At 40.9% G+C, this 20,237-nt stretch overlaps 1 protein-coding gene across 1 annotated transcript; it reads left to right on the forward strand.

Moving 5' to 3' along the window:
• Positions 1-4,201: 4,201 nt before the first annotated feature.
• acvr1ba (activin A receptor type 1Ba) lies at positions 4,202-19,392 on the forward strand. The gene is made up of 9 exons (XM_040153469.1): positions 4,202-4,397; positions 13,104-13,340; positions 13,441-13,701; positions 13,992-14,222; positions 14,563-14,730; positions 14,903-15,059; positions 16,034-16,158; positions 16,277-16,407; positions 16,924-19,392. Exons 1-9 carry the CDS (start codon positions 4,334-4,336, stop codon positions 17,047-17,049), a joined length of 1,500 nt encoding a protein of 499 aa, XP_040009403.1. The 5' UTR covers positions 4,202-4,333; the 3' UTR covers positions 17,050-19,392.
• The last annotated feature ends 845 nt before the right edge of the window (positions 19,393-20,237 follow it).

A 20,237-nucleotide genomic window follows, 5' to 3' on the forward strand; every position in this document is an offset into this window, starting at 1 on the left:
TAGACAAACAGTGATCCATGCTGCTTACAGTAGCTCAGCTTACCTTGGGGAAATTTATGGTGTGATCAGTTTTGAAATTGTGTTTTGATTTGGATTGAACCATCTTAAAATATTAAACAAAGAAGGTAGTCCACTATTTCATCATGACGCTGACGTATAATCACCAGTCACCAATAGCCGAGTAAGGTAAGGGATTGATTAACTCACGTGACCTACATTATATACATTAAATGCAACATGACATTACGATAATGTACGCATTTTCTCTTAGTCACACTAACTTCACATAGTGAAATGCTAAACTAGAAAGTATATAAATATAATAATGTAAGAGTAAGTCAGTAACCTGACTGAATGGGGACTTCATAAATAGATAAATAAAAAAATTGTTGATATATTTATTTCCCTGCATTATTCAGCAGTTATTGATGTAATATGCTCTAAACATTGGAAATACTAATATAATCTTTCATTTGTTTGCTACCCAATCTGAAGAACTAAATTTTGTAACTATTTTTTAAATCCTTATGGGAAAAAATGTGACAAAACACACACACACTCACACACACACACACACACACACACACACACACACAATCACACACACACACACACACAATCACACACACACACACAATCACACACACACACACACACACACAATCACACACACACACACACACACACACACACACACACACACACACAAACACACACATCTGTTTGTGAGTGTGTAGATATATCTGTGTGCGTGTGTGTTGTCTGTCTGCCTGGTTGTTGAACAAACTCCAGAGAGATAATACTCCATCCAAGCCCCAGTCTGTCTGGTCAGTCAGATGAAGAGCTGGTTATTTTTAACACTTCAGGGGGGCTGTTCAAGTATCAGAGAGGCCAAACCCCCTTGTCTGTGAGTGCCAGAGCCCATCTCACTTCTCCCTCTGTTTCCCTCCTCTGTATATTCCTTTTCACAGTGGGATCCTTCCTAATGGCTCAGTAGAGACGGAGGGATTTGCTCAGCAGACATGTGCACTGAAGAAATGTGGAGATAAATTGGAAAGGGCTTATAATGGACAGATATAAAGCCACTGGGGAGAATATGCAGACACAATTAGGCCTGAGGATAGACCAGTGAGAGTGACAGCAAGAGGGCAGGTGATAAGAGCAGGCATAGATGAAGTCCCAAATCTACATGGTTACAACCTGACTCACCTCTTCCTGAGCTACATTCTCAATCAGTGGCAGCTAGATATGTTAGTGGAGTACGGAGAGTGCAGGTGCCCAGGATGAGAGAAAACCCCTGAATGGAGCAGGGCCAAAACACCTTTGGTGACTCTTTGTTCCATGATTATTTCACACATTCTCACTAAAAACAGGATGCAGATGTAACTTTTTAAAAATTGAATACAGGAGCTGCTGTGTGATCCGAGATAAACTAGAACAATAAGAAAGCAAATGTAAAAGGCTCTTTTTCATGTACACTCAAACTAAATTGGTCTTACAGATTTTGATTGGGGGGGACTGCTGGACTGCTATCATTTCAATAAGGGATTTGTTTGATAATTGATCAGTCCTTGAATACAGATGAAAACTGGTGCTGCCTGGACAAGTGCAGACAGGCCCAGGGTCATCTGCTGTATATAAGGCTTATCGTTTCAAATGCTTTAATAGTCTGTCACAGCCACTTTGGGTTCCTCCTCCATTTGCATTGTCAGGCCTGACTTCAAATGTCTACTTTGAGTGTAGGTGTAGCCTAGTTTAAATTAGTGTAATGAGTTTAGTGACTGATTTGAGATCATTAAATCCCTGCGTACGCACTTTGATCAAACAAGATGTCATCACTCATCAGATTTTTTTCACCACTGGTTTTAAATTATGTTCATGAAAACTTTTTTTTATTATTTTGTGAAAAGGGACGTTTTTTTATGTTCAGTATTAATGCCAGTGGAAGGTGGATGGTTAGACTCAGTTTTTCCATTAATACATTTTTGTTTTAAACAGATCTGTCACCGAAAGTACAATCTTGAGTAATAACCTCAATCAGAAATACATAAATCAATCAAAACGGAGTTAATCCTGGCATCTGAAATTGATTTAACCACCTTGTATATTTTACTGTTTGTTTCACGCCATATAACCACTAAACAGATGGGGGGGGGGGGGGCATTTTTACTCTGATTTAATCTTTAGACCATAAAAATTATAGTTACAATCATTCTAATCAAAACTAAATTTACCCAGGTTTAATGTGACAAAATCTTTTGGATATAAAAATGATAGTTTTGTCATGGAGAGTAAACTGAATGTAAAGAAGTAGTCATAATTTGTTTTTTTGCTAATAAATTACTGACTCATTTCAGATTATTTTATTCCTGCGTACAGATTGTGAAGGAAAAACAAAAACAAAATGTTATCAGATTAGTTTCACTATTTTTTTTTTTTTTTTACCTTTTTAAAAATTTCTTTATGGATGACTCCTCTCATTTATATCATGAAAAGGGATATTTCCTTGACTTTAAGTAATAATAACAGTGGAAGGTGGCAAGTTAGACCCTGTGTGTTCCCTGAATACTTTTTGTTTCAACTGCCAAATGCACAGTTGTAAGTGATAACCTCAGCCGGGAATGCATTAACTCATCAAAACATAATTTACCCAAATTGTAGTCTGACATAATCATTAGGAAATAAAAGATCAAATTATAGTCGTAGACACTAAACAGATAATGTAGGGAAGTAGTCATAATTTGTTGGTTTTCCTATAAATTATCATTATCGACTGACTTCAGATCATTAAATCCCTGGGCTCATATTTTGAAGGGACAACAACAATGATGTCATCAGTTTTTTCTTTTCTTTTACTGCTTTTACCTTTAACATCATCTTTATGAGTGAACCTGATTTTTTTAATGTCATAAAAAGAGAGATTTAATGATTTTACATTTTCAGTAACAGTAACAGTGGAAAGTGTGTAGTTAGACCCAGTTTGCTCCCTGAATACATCATTGTTTCCAACAGCTCAACCACCAAATGCACACTGTTAAATAATGACCTCAATCATAGTTCAAGGTTCAGTTTACTCAGTCATAAAATCCTGGAAAAAACAATGCTCCCTTAAGATATCTTTAGGATAGAAAGAATACATATTTCTGTTCTGCAACAGGAAAAGTTTTGGAAAATATGGGAAAGTCAGATGTTGTACTTTACACCTGCATGTCCATCATTTGTTTAATGTAAATTTCTTTGTCTTTTTTATCTTTCTTTTTTTAAGTGACTTTAATATCATAACGAGATATTCTGCTTCTTTTTATTAAGTTCTGATTTCCTATACTCAATTTATTTACTTTATTGTTCCTTATTTTCTTTTATATTAAATAGGTACTCACCTGTATTGATCTTTGTTACAACTGTTTAGCAAAATAGACAGTCAGGTTTGTAAATGCTTTCACACACTACCCTCAGGGAGGCCACAAGGAGCCCTGAAACAGATGGTATGGTCTTAGAGAGCCAATTTTAAGTTTGATAAAACACAACTTTACAGCAAACGACCACAATATAAACTAAAACCATGGAGGTCTTAAAACTAGATTTTGACAGAATTCCCTAAACAAGACAAGGCTACAACATGAAGAGTGGAGGACCGGTCATAGTTGATATTGTACTTAAGTGTTGCAATATTCTAACTAATTTCTGATTGCTCAGATTATTTAGATCCAAATTATATGTAGTGATTCTGGGGCTTTGGGGGGCCTCTGGAGGTCTGGGGCCCCTGGGCACCACTTTGACCAAGTTAGTGATCCAATCTTGAGTGTACCTAGGAAAAGTGGTTCCGTTTTAAAAGCCAAGAAAGGTCACATCAAATTTTGATCTGATTTAGCTATTTTCTGTTTAGTGCACGTTGTTTGAGGTTATCTGATAAATAAAACTATTCACGGAATTGTTTTTCAAAGGCATCCTCACTTCACTTTTGCCGCCTAGAGCTTTTGCACAGTTACTGTACATATTTTGCATACTCTGTCTCCAGATAACGTGGGACTTCTTATTTCCAACATACAGCCCTGACCTCGGTGGCAGACGCGGACATGCGGAAGCAGCCCTCCCCTTTAAACATTCACACACACACACACACACACACACACACACCCCTTTAAACACGTCACTCGCCTGGCTGGCTGACTGGCTGGCTGGCTGGCGAGCGAGCGAGCGAGAGAGAGAGCGAGTGAGTATCTGGCGGTGTGGTGCTGGCGGTCGGACTGTGGTTGTGTTTCAGGTCTGGTCGTGTTTGATAACGACACACTTAGGACGCATTTCATCGCGGAGAGATGGGAATTCGGAAGAAATGGCTCTAAAACAAATTGCCCTAACGCTGGCGGCCCTGTTCGGGTTGGTGGCCGTCGGTAATGGTAAGTTTCATCTGAGCACCTCTCCGGCTTTTGTCTCGATGTGTTTTCCTGGACTGGGCATCGCCTGTTGTCGCTCATCGCCATGGCGCTCTGTATCGGCGATTCGGCTAACCGTAATGTAGCTAGCGTTGACCTCAAAACCGTAGCTGCCGTTTCCCCGAAACAAAAGAATTGCTGTTGGTTTGTTGTTGATTGTGATTTATATCGACTGGCAAAATCCGACGTGTCCGACGGTCGGTATTGAACGCGGAGCAAGTAGCTAAACCACAACAAAAACATGGTGGTTCTGTTTGTGTCGAGGCACTGGAAAGAGCAGAAAGCGGTCTCTGAATGAAAGGCCTAACCTACTTTGTGCATAAAATGTGTTTTTGAGTGTAAATACTGGCAGCTCTTCCATTGGGGTCCATTTGTAAGGAGTGAAAAGGCTCCTTAGTGGCCTCCAGCAGAAAGTGAATGCTGGCATAGGGTGACAACAGCCGTGCATTCAGCCATCCCAGACAGAAGTCAGAGTTGAAGTCTGGGTTCATTGTGATGGAAATGTGGCAAGTGGGGTCTTTTGAGGCACCAGTTATGGGGCTGCTTAAGTCTGAATCCTCCCGCCGGAGCAGCTGATACCCAGCTCCACACCACTGTCTCAGAATGGGCAGGTGTTGTATTAAACTAGTGTGTTTGTGCCTCCACAGAATGTCTGCTCATCTTTTACTTTGTGCCAAACACCCAACTTTAACATAAGGTTTTGATAGATTTTTATTTTAGACAAGCATTTTTATCATGCCTCGTGTTACGCAAACCCCATTTTTTGATCTTCCTGTGGTCTCTGTATTTTAAGGCTATTTTAGCTTGTTGCAACTTGCCACTCAGCAGATAAATTAGGTAATACGAGAAAATTCAGTTGTGTGTGCCAGAATAAATATCCTGACTTCATTGTCTTCTATTAGAGTGTATGTTGTGCTTCAAAAAGTTGAGTCATCCTTCCAAGAATCAGAAAAATATGCCTCCCCCGCTTAGTTTAGATAAGGACACAGTACACAAAGGTTGATCATTTCATGTATGGCATGCTGGGAAAAATGATCACACCTGAATGGCTTTGTTTGCCTGGGTTACTATAACATTAACAGTTATGTGTGAGGGGAAAGTGGGGGTGGGTGTGTGGCCCGAGCAGACGGGGGGGGGGGGTGATGATGGGTTTGTCCAGCTGGCGGGGTCTGTCATGTAAGGGGCCCACAAGTCTGTCTGGAGCCATGGTTTCACGCCATATAATGGATTACACCATGCAAACGCTGAAACCAGACAAACCTGAAAGTAGCTGTGCTAGAGCAGATTCCAGGGCTGTGTAGTATGTTTTTTTGTTTTTTTGTTTTTTGTTTGTTTTTTGAGTATACGCTTTACCCGCGGGTTTGACGAATCCGTCACGTGTTGTTGACTTCATAAGTATTAGGAGTCAGTGGTGTTATGACCATTACATGTCTACGTGACACAGTCTGCCTGGGTGCATTGAACACAGTAGCAATGTGATATGGGCACTGTCAACCACACTGCCGTGAGGAAGGGCGCGCCCCTCTCTTTCTCTTTTCTTCCCGCTCTCCATTCTCTGTCTCTCTCATATAAAAGGCCTGGTGCTTTATCAGAATTTAATCAGTACTTTGTTATCTGTGGTCCCACTTCTGCTTTCACTTACTCACTGCCACCACAGGGAGCTGAAGAAAACTTTAACATTGGCTGTGTGTGTGTGTGTGTGTGTGTGTGTTTGTTGTTGTTGTTCTTGTTGTTGTTTTTCTAGGTTAAAAGAAGGCCTTAAGTTAGTTGAGCTCCTGTTATCTCTTGAACTCTGCACTCACTTTTAGTAGCCCTTCCACATACTATCACCAGCCCTGCCAGAGTCTTGTCATTGCCTGATATGCCTCTGCTTAAATCAAAGACAGGGTGATTGGAAGAAGAAAAAAAAATCCTTCCTTCTCAACTTGTTGAAGGAACTGCCTCTGCTACAGGTGCTGTTTAATGTAGAATTTGATGTGAAGGAGCTCAGGTGGAGGAAGTATGAGCTAGTAAGATTGGAACATGTGTACACCTGCCCATTAAATCAGAGCCAAGGGAATGTACGGAGAAAGGCTGAAACTTATTTGGTTCAAAGGTGTGTGTGCATGTAAAGAGAACAGAATTTGGTGCGCGTGTGTGTGTGTGTGTGTGGGGGGGGGGGGGGTGTTTCCAGACCTGTTATGGGAGAAAGTTGTTTTGTTTTTTCTGATAAAGTTGTAGCAGTTGTCGAGGCCCACTCTAGATAGATGGATTTTTAGGCTGCCGGATCCCTGCAGCTAAATCATGATCAAATGAAGTTGCACATCACCTGTATAACATGTCATGTTACTTCCTGGCCCAAAACCTCCTCCTCAGCTATTTGTGTTTACCAACAGTTTCTATAATGTGGCACTGAGCCAGACAAGGTCAGGTCAGGTCTGGGGTGGTCTAGTTCTCCCTCCATAATGACCAGTGTTGTTAATGACCTCCGTTGGCCCAGAGGCACAGAGCCCTAATTGCTACAGCAGACAGCATAGCCTCTGACTGACCCAGCTCCGCCATTACTGATGTTGAACCACAAGGGATTACTACCACCGCAGAGCCTGCCCACTTCTCAGTTGCCCGCTTCTCTATGCCATTAATTTATACAGAGCACTTTGTTTAAAGGGTCTTTGTAGTATACGCGTTGGTGTTTTTGCCATACTTTATGTTCTTGGTGATAGAGAGTTGTTATTGTCATAGTGCACGCAGATAGACCCAGTAGCTATTCAGGTTCATGTCTGTAGGGCTAAACCTGACACACATCCTCCAGTAAGTGTCTCTCTGTAGAGGTGCATGATTTTTTTTTTTTTTTTTTTTGGCTGCTGTTGGAATGCAGATTAGACCTGCTCTGCCTCCTATATTCTGCTTGAAGGTGTGCAGTCGACTTGTCAAGTTATCTTCAATACTGCCATGACAATGATTTGCTTTGATTGGTGTGGTTGGTAAGATTGTTTTTGCTTGGTGAATATTGTGTGAGCGTATATTATCTAACTAGTTCTTGAAGTACAATTTAAACCTCTGCATTCTAGCCTTTCTCAGGCCTCCATGGTGACATTACTTTAAAAAGAGCCCAAGTGTGTTTCATATGGCAGTGAGGCAATAATTCTTGGAATAAACTCCACTATGCAAAGTTGTTCCTTTTTTGAGTAGTAAATGTAATTTTATTAGGATGGTAAGATTTCAGTAGTAATATGGCAGAACCTTTTGTGACCGTTCTTGTGTATTTCCTACAACAGCAAAGCGATGGGGCTGGAATGTTTGATGATGATAATAACCAGAAGAAATTGTTTTGGTGTCATAACATTATCTTCTTATGCACTGTTGGCAAAATAACAGTAGATTATAATCATTTTTTGTTTTTCCACTGTCAACACCATGGGATCATTGTATACGATATAGAGTGTTTGATTTAAAATGGTATTTCTGATGACTTGTCAGTTTTCTTTTTTGTTAAATATTTTTATTCTGTTTGGTTTGTTTTAGCAATTTAGACAGTGAAAGCTTGCATAACCAAAAAATCTAGGTCTTAAAATTAAGTAAAATATAATTCTTGTAAAAAATGGTAGCCCTCAATATGGAGTTAATATTACACTGAAGTGAGAGTTGGGTATTGTCTGGAAACTTTCTATACTAATGCCAATGCAATACATGAGCTTCAGTACGGATACTAAAGTATACTTTTTTTCAATACCATACATTGAAATTTTTTTTTCTATAAACCTCTTTTTTTTCATTTAAGAAAGAAGCCAAAGGTCTTAGCTGTTAAATGTTGTCTAAACCCAAGCAAACATTAAAAAAAACTTGCCTAATTAGGCACTACTTAAGTCAAAGTAGTTTTTTTTGTTTTGGGTTTTTTTTTGTTTTTTTTTACCTCCACCAAGGAGGTTATGTTTTCACCCCTGTCTGGTTGTTGGTTTGTTTGTTCATTTGTCAGCACAATTATGTAAAAAGTACTGAGCGGATTTTTGAACCAAACTTGGTGGAGGGATGGGGCATGGGCCAGGGAATAACACATTAAATTTTGGGGCAAATCCCGATGAGTTTAAAAATGTTCCTCTGTAGTCTGGTGTATCTTTTTTGACATTGGCCTTGGTGGAGGTCTGCGCTCTTCTGGGCGCATTTTCTAGTTGCTTTGTTTGTTTATTTGTCAGCAGGAAAAAAGTACCGAACCAATTTGCACCAAACTTGGTGGAGAGGTGGGTCATGGGCTGGGGAATAACCCATTGAATTTTGGTGTGGATCCCGTTAAAGGGTTGGATCCAGGAAAAGTTTTTTTTCTCAATTTCCTTAACATTGCGAAATAGGGTATTTTTTTCACCTTGGCGGAGATATGCGCTCTACTGAGTCTGATTCTATTTTTTTATTTTATTTTTGGGTTTTTTTTGTTTTTTGTTTTTCAGTACCAAAACAGTGGTTTGATACCCAACCATAGCTGTAGCCAGAGTAAAACTTTAATAACAGTTGTAGGGGGAAAAAAAAGAGTAATTGTTAAGTCTCTGGTCTGCTAATACTCAAAGGGTTTTTAGGCTCAAGTCACATGGCTGATAAATTGGCTCACAGTAGTGTAACATACTAGGCCATTAAAGAGGCAGCACTGACCAGTTTGGGAATTTGAGCACCGGTATCAGCAGCAAGCCTGAATTGAGCCTGTGCTCACAATTGTATGCCTTTTGAACTCAGACAGACAGACAGACAGACAGACAGACAGACGTAGCCTAGAGGGTGGTGGTTTGTAGAGATAGTAGGAGCAACCTCAGCCCCAGAGACCTCACTTTTGAATCAGATCAGTAATCTAACCCTGAAATGCAGACAAAGGTAATGACTTTCCTCCTTCCCCTAGCATTGATTAGGACACAGTTGTAGTGTGTGCATGTGTGTGCGCCCATGTGTGTGTTGCACTCACACTGTCTGGTGGCGTCTGCTTGTCTTGATCAGCTCTCAGTCTGGTATCTGTATGGATCTAATTTCAGCCAGTGCATTTTGGTAATGGTGCTCTGCTCCCCGAACACACGCCCGTACAGACTGTCTCTGTCTGCGTCACTTTGCCCCCAGAAACCCACTGAGTTTGAGTAGCCCTGCAACACTGCGCTGAGCTCGCTTAAGAGTATTTTCCGCAGACTTTATCATTTTACCATACTTGAAAGTTCACCTTTGTTTTGACAGGGTTGCTCTGCAAGAGTAAGTCTGAACAACACATCGCAAACATGAAACACGATCATCAAGGTTAATGTGTAAAGTTGTTTGGAATGGGACTAGGCTGTGGTTTTTTGTTGGGTCCACATTAAGGTGACGCCGGTTATGGCAGTAATGTTTTATTAATCCCTTCCTCACTACGTCTGCTATTTCCTGTCTCAACATGAACGGAATGATAGGAACTTCACACACTAGCAGCTCAAAGGAGTAACTTTTTTTGCTGTGTTCTCCCCTTTTCCTCCACTGATCCCTTTTCCTGTTATTTACCCCCTCCTGTAAGTCAAAGTCTAGACTGGGTTTTAATGACGGTCACAGCTGGTCACTTGGGTAGACCTCAATCGCAGCTGGGGGGCTCTGTAAGTTCGCTGGGTACCCCCCTGCTCCCTCCTCTCTGTATTGTCCTGCCCAATTTGGGACCAGCCCCCATCCTGTCTGGTCCAGAGCAGCCCCCAAACATCAGGGTTGTTGCTGTTAACCTCGGTCTGTACCCTACAAGCCACCCATCCCCCTTCACTGCTCCACGCGGAAGTGCGCTCCCCCACTCCACTCTGCTCTTTGTTCATGCAGGGCCAGTCCAATCCCTCCTCATGTTGTCTTAATCTCCACACAAAGGACCAGTGTAAAGACCACCAATTATGTGGATGCAAGAGCAGAGTTCACTCAAAAACCACATGCACCCAGCCTCTACTCAGATCCATTTATATTTAGGCTTGATACTATTCCTAGCCTAGCTTTGTAACACTTCTGCTCTGAATCCAGTGAGATATGCAGAGCAAACAACATGACATTTGGGTAAATGCTAGTGGGCCAGGAGTTCTTACTTGGACGTCGTTTGATTATACCTCTTATTTTCAGGTCAAGTTTTCACATTGTGGTAATAGAGGTTTTTCTATAGCGGTATCCCTTTAATATCTCTGGTTGTAATGGGCAATGTTACAAATCAATGAGCACAACTATTTTGTGACCTTATTGGGTTCACGGGATTTTTTGCTTCAATGTGATGAATTACTTTAATTTGTTAGGTGACGGGATTAAGTTGTTTTTAATCTATAAATGGTTTCTATCTCTATAAATATATAAAATTACATATTCTGTCATAGATGTTCTTTATTTGGCAGCCATAGTGTTGCTTGTTTGTGTGGAGGCAGCCTACATATGCTATAGCCACAAGGTAGCCTTTAACCAAAAGGAAGACTTGCCACAAACCAAACTCTTGGTAGACCACAAACCATTCATGGCAGACTTGAGAAGGGAATGTGTGTGTTTTCAGCCATGTTTGGTTTCCTTCCTGAGCTTCTGTCTATATGTCTGTGTACCGTCTGTCTTACCACACACAGACTCTCCATGATGAATGCGCATGTTCTTTTCAGATCATGGTGTTCTTATCAGCTTGCTGTAGTTGATTTATTGCTGTATATTGGTGCAATATGTTTGTCGTAGGAACACATATATAGTCTTCAGTTTGATTCTTGTGAGAAACTCCTCTCAAAAACATTTTTTTTTTTTTTAATGTCACTCTTGCTTTGAGGATGGATTGATCAAAAATGGCTCCTGTCTGAACTCACTTGCTAAAGATTGATTTTATTTCAATGAGAAGCAGTAAACAGAGGGCCTCCAAAACAGGGGCCTGATGGAAGGAGGATTTCAAGTCGTCTGAATTTGATGGATATCAAGTGTTGTCCAGCTTTTTGACCTACTGCTGTTACTCGTCATCTGTTCTCTTTAGCTAAAATATTTGCACCATTAATACTGTAGATTAGCGTGATGTGGCACTGGGCTTGTTTTTCTCTCTTTATCAGCCCCAGCCTGCTTCACCTCTGTGTAATCTGCAGGAAATTCCATCTGCATGCGAACTTTAGTGAATTTGGACACACTCCACCAAGAGTTCCTGCCACTTTCCCGCTCACCTCCCGGAGAGAAAGACACACACACAAACACCAAACAGATGAGAAATATTACTGAAACACTGCTTCAAATGTTCCACATTTCCAGTTACCACTCAGTCGACAAGCATAGACACATCAGCACACATGCTACGTGCAAAAAATGCTCCCACGCAGAATGCAACCTCCCAGTTCAGATGATTAGAAACCACTCCCATGACACCAGGGTTTGTGGCTTTGTCCACTTAGATGTTACATTTCATAATCAGTATATCAGTCATTTTGAGCATTTTTTTTTTTTTTTTTTTAAACTAAACCATATTGAACAAAAGCCTTGTGGTGTAACGACTCAGTTGTTTCAAGAATGTGTTAAAATCTGCTGACACCTTTTGACAGAGAGTTGGTACAAACAGGGAAGATCAGTGAGCTCATCAGGTCAAAGAAACCCTCAGGATAAGACAGAGGATTAGTGGAAGCTTGCCACTCTTAAAATCTTTTCTTTCCTCTAGGCCAGACATTGTCAGCGGTCCAATCGATGCTGAGCCTCTTTTTTTGTTGAAGAATAACGATTGAAATTCCTCTCTGCTTTGTGTCTCCTCCTCTGTCGTTGTTGGTACGATGGTTTTGTCTTCGCTAAGTCCACAGCGATTAGTCTTGAGTGGTCCAGCCTTTGTTTTGACCAAGGTTCAGCGCTTGGCCTGTCAGGCCTCACTCACGGCCCTGTTGTCAGTCAGACAGTTTATCATTTACCTCTGACTGGGGTTCAGTTGCGTTTAGCTGCTTCCTTGTGTTATACCCATGTGAAAACTAGTCCCACAACCATTTAACCTTGCCTGGTCCTGCTTTGCACTGTTTGGAAGTACAAAACCTTGGAAGAAGCCTTCTGTGCTGACCTTACTCCAAATGAGAAGCATGTGTGCTGTGACTGAAAATCAAATTTCACTCCAAATCTAATCAGTTTGCAGTTTCTTGCTCTCTGGGTTGCCCAACGAACGCCGGTTTTGTTTTAGATGTGGCAGATTTGTGCGGACTTTCTGGCACTGACCTCATTTGAGTGTGTAGGTGGACCATTGTATTTTTATTATGGTGGCGGCAGGAGTTCCATTCTGTCAGATTTAATAGGTCCCTGCGCAGGAGTGTACTGTGTTTAATAAAACTCCAGTCTCATTAGCTTAAACAGTTGCAGCTCTCTGTGTCAGGGTGAGAAAGAAAGAAAGGACAGGCATAGAGCAGAATGCTGCATTGGGGATTTGGCAGGAGCCCTCTCCCCTTGTTGTGTTTCACTTTGTCTGTCCCACTGGGCAGGTCCGTCTCTACCCTGCGTGTTTGGGTTCATCTGCAGTGAAGGATCTGATTTCAGGGCCGTCAAGGCTGTCTGGCTGCGGCTGCTAAACTCCAAGCTCTGTGTCTGCATGTCACAAAGTGCCTACAGCAGACTGGGACACTAAACTCTTTACATCCTGTGTTGAACCTGTGGGGTTAGCTTGCCCCCTGTGGGACAAAATGGAGAATTGAAATGGCCTCTATCTGACAAATTGTAATTTACTTAACTCACTTCTGTCCTTTCCTGCAGCTCTGCGTTGTAACTGCACAAACTGTGAGACGACAGGCTATGAGTGTGAGACAGATGGCGCCTGCATGGCTTCCACATACTATATCAAGGGGAAGGAGCAACACGTACGCATCTGTATTAACCGGGACAACCTGGTTCCCCCTGGACAGCCCTTCTACTGTCTGAGTGCCGAAGGCGTGCTCAACACACATTGCTGCTATGTAGATTACTGCAACAGTTTTGACCTAAAAATCCCAGGTGAGGCTCCATCATTAATATCAGACTTCTTTCTGTTTAACATTGAAACAGTATAATTTAATCTCCTCTGCTTCTCCGTATGTTTCGTTTGCCATCCTAGTCCCGACAAAGGGGGTTGGCTGGTCGGCCCCAGGAAGTCCCTGGGGGCCAGTGGAGCTGGTGGCGGTCATCGCAGGGCCGGTGTTCCTGCTATGTGTGCTGCTGATGGTTGGCGTGTTCCTGTTCCAGTATCACCAGAGGGCCTACAGCCACAGGCAGAGGCTGGAGGTAGAGGACCCCTCTTGTGACCATCTCTACTTGGCCAAGGACAAGACCCTGCAGGACCTCATCTATGACATGTCCACCTCCGGATCAGGCTCTGGTCAGTTCATGCTGACTACCTGATGTAATGAGAAAAATGTATTTGTCTTTGGAAAACAAATTTTCTTTAATATTTATGTGTCCTTTCTTGTCAGCAAGAGCAGTAGCAAAACAGTTCTTCATATGTCAATCAAAAAATATGCAAATGAGCGATTACTCGACTGCAACACTAGTGAAAACGATCCTGACCTATAATCCTCTGCGGGTATTTCCACCACCCCGCATCTACAAAGTAAGTATACAGGGAACAATAGCTAATTTTTTTGTCTGTCTCTCTACTGCCCCCTGCAGGTTTACCCCTGTTTGTGCAGCGGACGGTGGCCAGGACCATTGTGCTGCAGGAGATAATAGGAAAAGGTCGTTTTGGTGAAGTGTGGAGAGGGAAGTGGAGAGGAGGAGATGTGGCAGTGAAGATCTTCTCATCCAGAGAGGAGCGCTCCTGGTTCAGAGAGGCCGAGATCTACCAGACAATCATGCTGCGACATGAAAACATCTTAGGATTCATTGCTGCAGACAATAAAGGTGAGGAAGATTGTGGGCTGTGTGAAGATTTGGACCATTCACATGAATGTTTCAGAAATTTGTCCAAAACATACAATGAAAGCAACATTGTTTAGGTGAATTCCTAGACCCACCTACATTACAATCAAGTTAAAGTAAGAATATGTCATTTGCAAACTAAATTAAAAGGAGGTACAGATAGGTAAAAGGAAACCATATTGTTGATGTTTAGAAATTTTATTTTGAACTTCTCACTATTAGTTTAAGCAACCATAACTGAGTGAGATTTAATATCATGTGTATATTCCTACATGTGAATTGCATGTTCGCTGACTCTTATTGTTTTTCTGCTCTCTGTCAGACAATGGCACATGGACTCAGCTCTGGCTGGTGTCAGACTATCATGAGCATGGCTCTCTTTTTGACTACCTGAACCACTACTCTGTCACCATTGAGGGCATGATCAAACTTGCGCTGTCAGCTGCCAGCGGCCTGGCACACCTACACATGGAGATCCTCGGTACTCAGGGTGAGATGAACTTGTCATGTTAAAACGCGGCATGAAGCGACTACGGTGAATAAGCAATTGAACGCAGCAGAAACGCGAAAGCGCACGCATCAGTTATTTACATTCAGCTAGTGTGCTTTTTCTGCCGAGCTCCTTAGGAAAATGTAATGATGTGTTATCTGTTCTCTTGCAGGTAAGCCTGGCATTGCTCACCGTGACCTCAAGTCTAAAAATATCCTGGTTAAGAAGAACAGCATGTGTGCCATAGCTGACCTCGGCCTGGCAGTCCGCCACGAGTCCATCACAGACACAATCGATATAGCACCAAACCAGCGTGTGGGCACGAAGAGGTAAATGTTTCCATACTCATTCACTCATAAGCACGCAAATCTAATTATCCGTTAGGGATCCTGCAGGTATTTGAAGGTGAAGTCTTTTATTATTGTCAGCAAATCCCATGTAAAGATCAAAAACAGCAGTGAAAAGATCCTACCAACAAATATTGTCAGTGTAGCCAAAGCCATATTATTACTCGGTGCCTTAGGCCTCCATGGTGTCCAAAAACTATTAAAAACGCACTAATGAGCCACACTATTCAACTGTCAGACATGTTTGCTAATTACAATGAATATGGTCAGTGTAATCTAAGTCCCACATTAAACACTGTCCTGCTGCTGTAAATTCCTACTAGTGACTACTTGTCTTAAGCTCTAAACAAAAACAGATGCTTTATATACTCCTGTTTGAGAAAAATGTGTTTAAGAACTACAGTGCCCATCCGTTTTGGGAAATTATGTAGCCTTACTAAGAATGAAACTATGTATTCATACGCTGTTTTTTAATCATTTCCTTTCCCTTGGGGCTGAGTGCTACAAAGAGGGGAGAATAGTTGGAAAGTATCGAGATATGCATTGTTTCATTTGGTCTTTTTATGGAATTTGTCGACAGTAACAAAAATAGAGTGTTTCGCCAGCCTTATCCTTTTTTAACTAGATGGAAGTTTATGAAATTAAAATTAAACTTTTATTATTCTGAAATGAACTAATAGCTTTGAAAATTTGGTGACTATTCATTTTTTAAATATCTTAGCCAGACTGATTCATTTGCCCAAGCTCTTTGGACCTTTCAGGAAAACCCAGTGATGGATGTTTATTTGTGCTGATATGGTGGCCATTAAAAATTGGGACCTTTTGACCAGGGACCTGTATTATCCCTAAACATCACAATTTTGATTCCTTGAACCTTGAATTTCACTGAACATGATCATTGAAAAGGTCATATAAAAATTCTTATTTGTTGCTTGTACCCTTTGTGTCCACCCCAGGTATATGGCTCCAGAAGTTCTGGACGAGACCATCAACATGAAACACTTTGATTCCTTCAAGTGTGCTGACATTTACGCGTTGGGCCTGGTTTACTGGGAAATTGCACGTCGGTGCAATGCAGGAGGTAAGACCGCAGACGGCAGCTGATGAAAAAACTAAATGTTCTTCACATGAAGGAATCGATCTAATGAACAGGAACATGAAACCAGAGACTTAGAAGGCTTCTCCTTTGTGTACTGCAGGTATCCACGAGGAGTACCAGCTGCCCTACTATGACCTCGTGCCGTCTGACCCCTCCATAGAGGAGATGAGGAAGGTGGTGTGTGACCAGAAACTGAGGCCCAATGTTCCCAACTGGTGGCAGAGCTATGAGGTATTTCACACCATGTATTTTCCAAAATCCAACAACTGCACTGACAGTTTTCTAAAAAATACATTCAGTGGCTGTTGAGTAATCCAGGCTTCTAAATCAGTGTTGCCGGGGAGTATTAAATTAATATGATAGTCTAATTTTACTTCCTTTTTTATAATTTTGTTTTTCCACGGTGTTTGTTATATCATATAAAAGGTCCAACAGTTTATTTTATTGTATTATATCTTTTCATAAAAAGTACATGGGTCACCGCTGAAAATGTATTGAATAGTGTTTTCACAGGCCTTATTTTCCTAATGTAGGTACAAAGGTTTCTCTGAGAGCTGACCCCTTAAACTTTGAAGGATTGATTTATAATATTTCCACAGTAGGGAATTAGTTTTTGTCATCATAATTGATTTGAAGTCATCATCCACCAGCTTTAAAAGTAGGTACCCTGCTGCAAGAATGTTTTAGACTAAAACTTTTTTTTTTTTTTTTTTGTCAATCCGACCCATTGTCTCCTTTCCTGTGCAGTCACTGCGTGTGATGGGGAAGATCATGAGGGAGTGCTGGTACGCCAACGGAGCGGCTAGACTGACCGCCCTGCGCATCAAGAAAACTCTGTCTCAGCTCAGCGTGGAGGAGGATGTCAAAATGTGAGCACCAGGTGGCGGAAAAAAAGACGCATTGGAGACGCACAACCAGACCACACTCCCATAGGAAACAAACACTAAAGACAGACTGCAAATGAAAACCCTGCCAGTTTTAAAGCCACACTCCAAGTTGTGACAAGGCCTACCTCACCTTTTTAGCCAAAACTACTGAGAATCACCCCTACCCCTCCTGACCCCCCCCTCAATCTCCCTTTGATCCTTGTGTCTCCTCCCTGTTCCCTTTGACCCCCCTACTCCATGGGCCACAACACTACAGCACTACCACTGTTAATATCATCACACTCGCCCTTTTTTGTCTTCATTTCCCATGGCAGGAATTATTACTATTGTACAGTGATGGGATTTTTTTTTTTTTTGGATCTTTTTTACCTCTCTCAAATTTTCCCATGAAGGACTAACCTTGTCCAGAAGAGTCAAGCATGTTGTGGGTTTTAAGTTTAAAAAATAATAACGCTAAACTTCATAATCTGTTGGCCACACAACATCACATTCTGTCGCTGTCAGAGTGTGAGGGGGAAAGAGGCTGAAGCACTGTTTGTAGTTGTGTGTGTAAAAGGTGTCTGGACTACTAGCATGTTTCTAAGACTGTCAGATGTCCTCTGGTATAGGCTGTAGTTCATTAGACAAAAGCAGTTATTGGACATTTGGTTTATTAAGCATGAACAGCCAGAATGTGCTTTTTAATCCCTCACTTGAATATCCTAAAAACAGAAATTAGTTGCACTCAACTGTAGCTTCCTCATCATGTGTGAGACCTGCAGGTATCACATAACGGATGTGGTCCAGTCCTGGTGTTAGTTTGAAATGTGGCAGGGATAATGTTTGGGATGGTTGTGTTTTTATTTATTTGTTGATATTTTTTTATTTCATATTGATGAACACTGTGAGATGAGATGTGAAAAGCCAGAGTCTTGATATGAAAATTAATGTAGTTCAGTCCAAGTCTTCACCATCTTTCAGATGTAAGATCAAGGGGTTATTGCGTTCATCTAATAAGACACTCAGTTCAAATATGGATGTAGCCATAACCCCATCGGTGACAGGCAATGACATCGTGCACACTGAGCAAATAAGAGGCGTATGAAATGGCAATGGAAAAATACTGTTTTGTTTTGGTTTTTTTTGTTTTTTTTAAATGTATTTCGTGTTTTATGTAAAGACATAATGATGGGTGTTTTCTTTTGACTTTCATTACACACTACTGATGGGTACATATGATTTGTATATAAAACATGCATTTTTTTTTTTTTTCCCCCCTCCCCTTTTATGCCACAAGCACCGGTGTGACATTTTGCTTGAATGGTACTTTCAGAAGTCTGTTGTTTGATCTGTCTGCATGGTTTCTAACTGTGCCCGGAAATAGACTGTGTCATTTGCTGGAATCTTTTTTTTCACTTTCTCCTCTCATGGCAATTTGGTGGTACTACTGATCCCAGATAATTTTGCTGCAACTTCTGTTTTTTTTTCTTTTCTTTTTTTTTCTTAAATTTAATGTATAATTGATGGAATTGCTTGAGTTCTTTTCAGAGCTCAGTAATGCAGAACTGTTTCTACATGCGTCCTCCGGGGTAACATCTCTTACTCATTGACACTGGAATATTTAGGATAAAATATAAATATATCATATAAACCTTGAATTCTGATTCTCCCAATCCTAAAGACAACCGCTAACAGTTCACACACAAGGAACATACAGTTAGATATGAGTAGTAGTTCAGAGGTTATACGTCAAAGACTGACATGCTGTAAAGTGCACGTTTTCATTCTACTTTGTCGCCTGCAGCTGCAGGTGTCTGCAGACAAGACTATGAAAGTATTACACTGACATTTGTCACCGTTCGGCTCTGCACTGTTAATGTCCACATGGACTTTAGTTAATGTTAGCCATGTCATCATTTGATCCAGAATCCCTGTGTCATATTGGTATCCATTTTGCATGTTGTCTCGAACACTGGGTCCTCTGCACTGATGTAGCGGAACTTAAGATCTGTCTTTCCTTCTTCCTTGTCTTTCTTTCTTTTTTTTTTTTTTTTTTTTAAATGTTGTTGGCTGTGTACCCCAAAATTGTTGCTGCTACTGTTAACATGGGTAAAAGTTCAGCAGGCAAAGCGTAGTGGAGGAGAGCTGGGAGGGGAAATGGGAGACTGCTGTCGGTTGAACCAAAATTGTCAAAACTCCTGTCCATGTTTGGTTTGTTGCCATGGGTATATGACTATCAGACATCTTGTTCATAAGTAATACTTATTTCAAAAATCATGTTGTGCAAATCTTTTCAGAAGTAGTTCAAAAGTGTATATAGATGATATACAATAAATTCCTCTTTTTCTTATTTGTGAGTTCAACTGTGCTGCTCATTCAAGATATCGTATGGTGTTTTCATTATCAACAGCTGTCGCAAAATTTAGCATGCATACAGAAGTTTTTTTTTTTTTTAAAAAGCTCCACTGATTTAGCTTTGCACTCCCATCACACTGTCAAACTCACAATGGATAGTTCAAAAAGGATCAAAATAGATGCAGCAAAACCAGAGATGTCTTTTTTTTTGTTTTTTTTGTTTTTTTTTAAATTCTGCGCATTCTTCTTCCTTGTCAAAACCTTGCGTCTACATTACCCACTATGCAACTAATCTTCCGACAAGTCTGGTCAGAGATTCAGGTGTGTTATATCAGTAACCGTTAATGTTTACCATGATCCGCTAGCCTCAAGCAGAGATGGGTTTTTTTTTCTCAATTTTCAAACTTTTAGTTTTCAGCCTCAGCCGATGTTGCCTCAAATGACTTGAGGCAATTTATCAGACTTTACACAGCTTCCACTGGAGCCACAAAAGGATTTTATACAACTTTTTGCACATACAAAATAGAACTGTAAACAGACATTTGTAAAGTCAGTGGAGCTCCCCTTTAAGAGATCCCTTTCTAAAGAACTTCCAACGTAAGTGATGGGGAACAAAAGCCACAGTCCTTGTTCCATGCAAAAATATATTAAAAGTTTATCTCAAGATAATGTGAGGCTTCAGCCGTCTGTATTAATCAAATCAAGTGGGTATCTTACAAAGTTAGTCTTTTTAATGCATTACTCCCTCTATGTGTTACTGTTTCTGGGAACAAAAGGAGGAAAAAGGAATTATGTACTAAAAAGACTTGCAAAATTCCCTTTGTGTTTCCTCAGATGGTA

Source organism: Xiphias gladius, chromosome 18 (assembly GCF_016859285.1).
Source record: "Xiphias gladius isolate SHS-SW01 ecotype Sanya breed wild chromosome 18, ASM1685928v1, whole genome shotgun sequence".
NCBI classification, from domain to species: Eukaryota; Metazoa; Chordata; class Actinopteri; order Istiophoriformes; family Xiphiidae; genus Xiphias; species Xiphias gladius.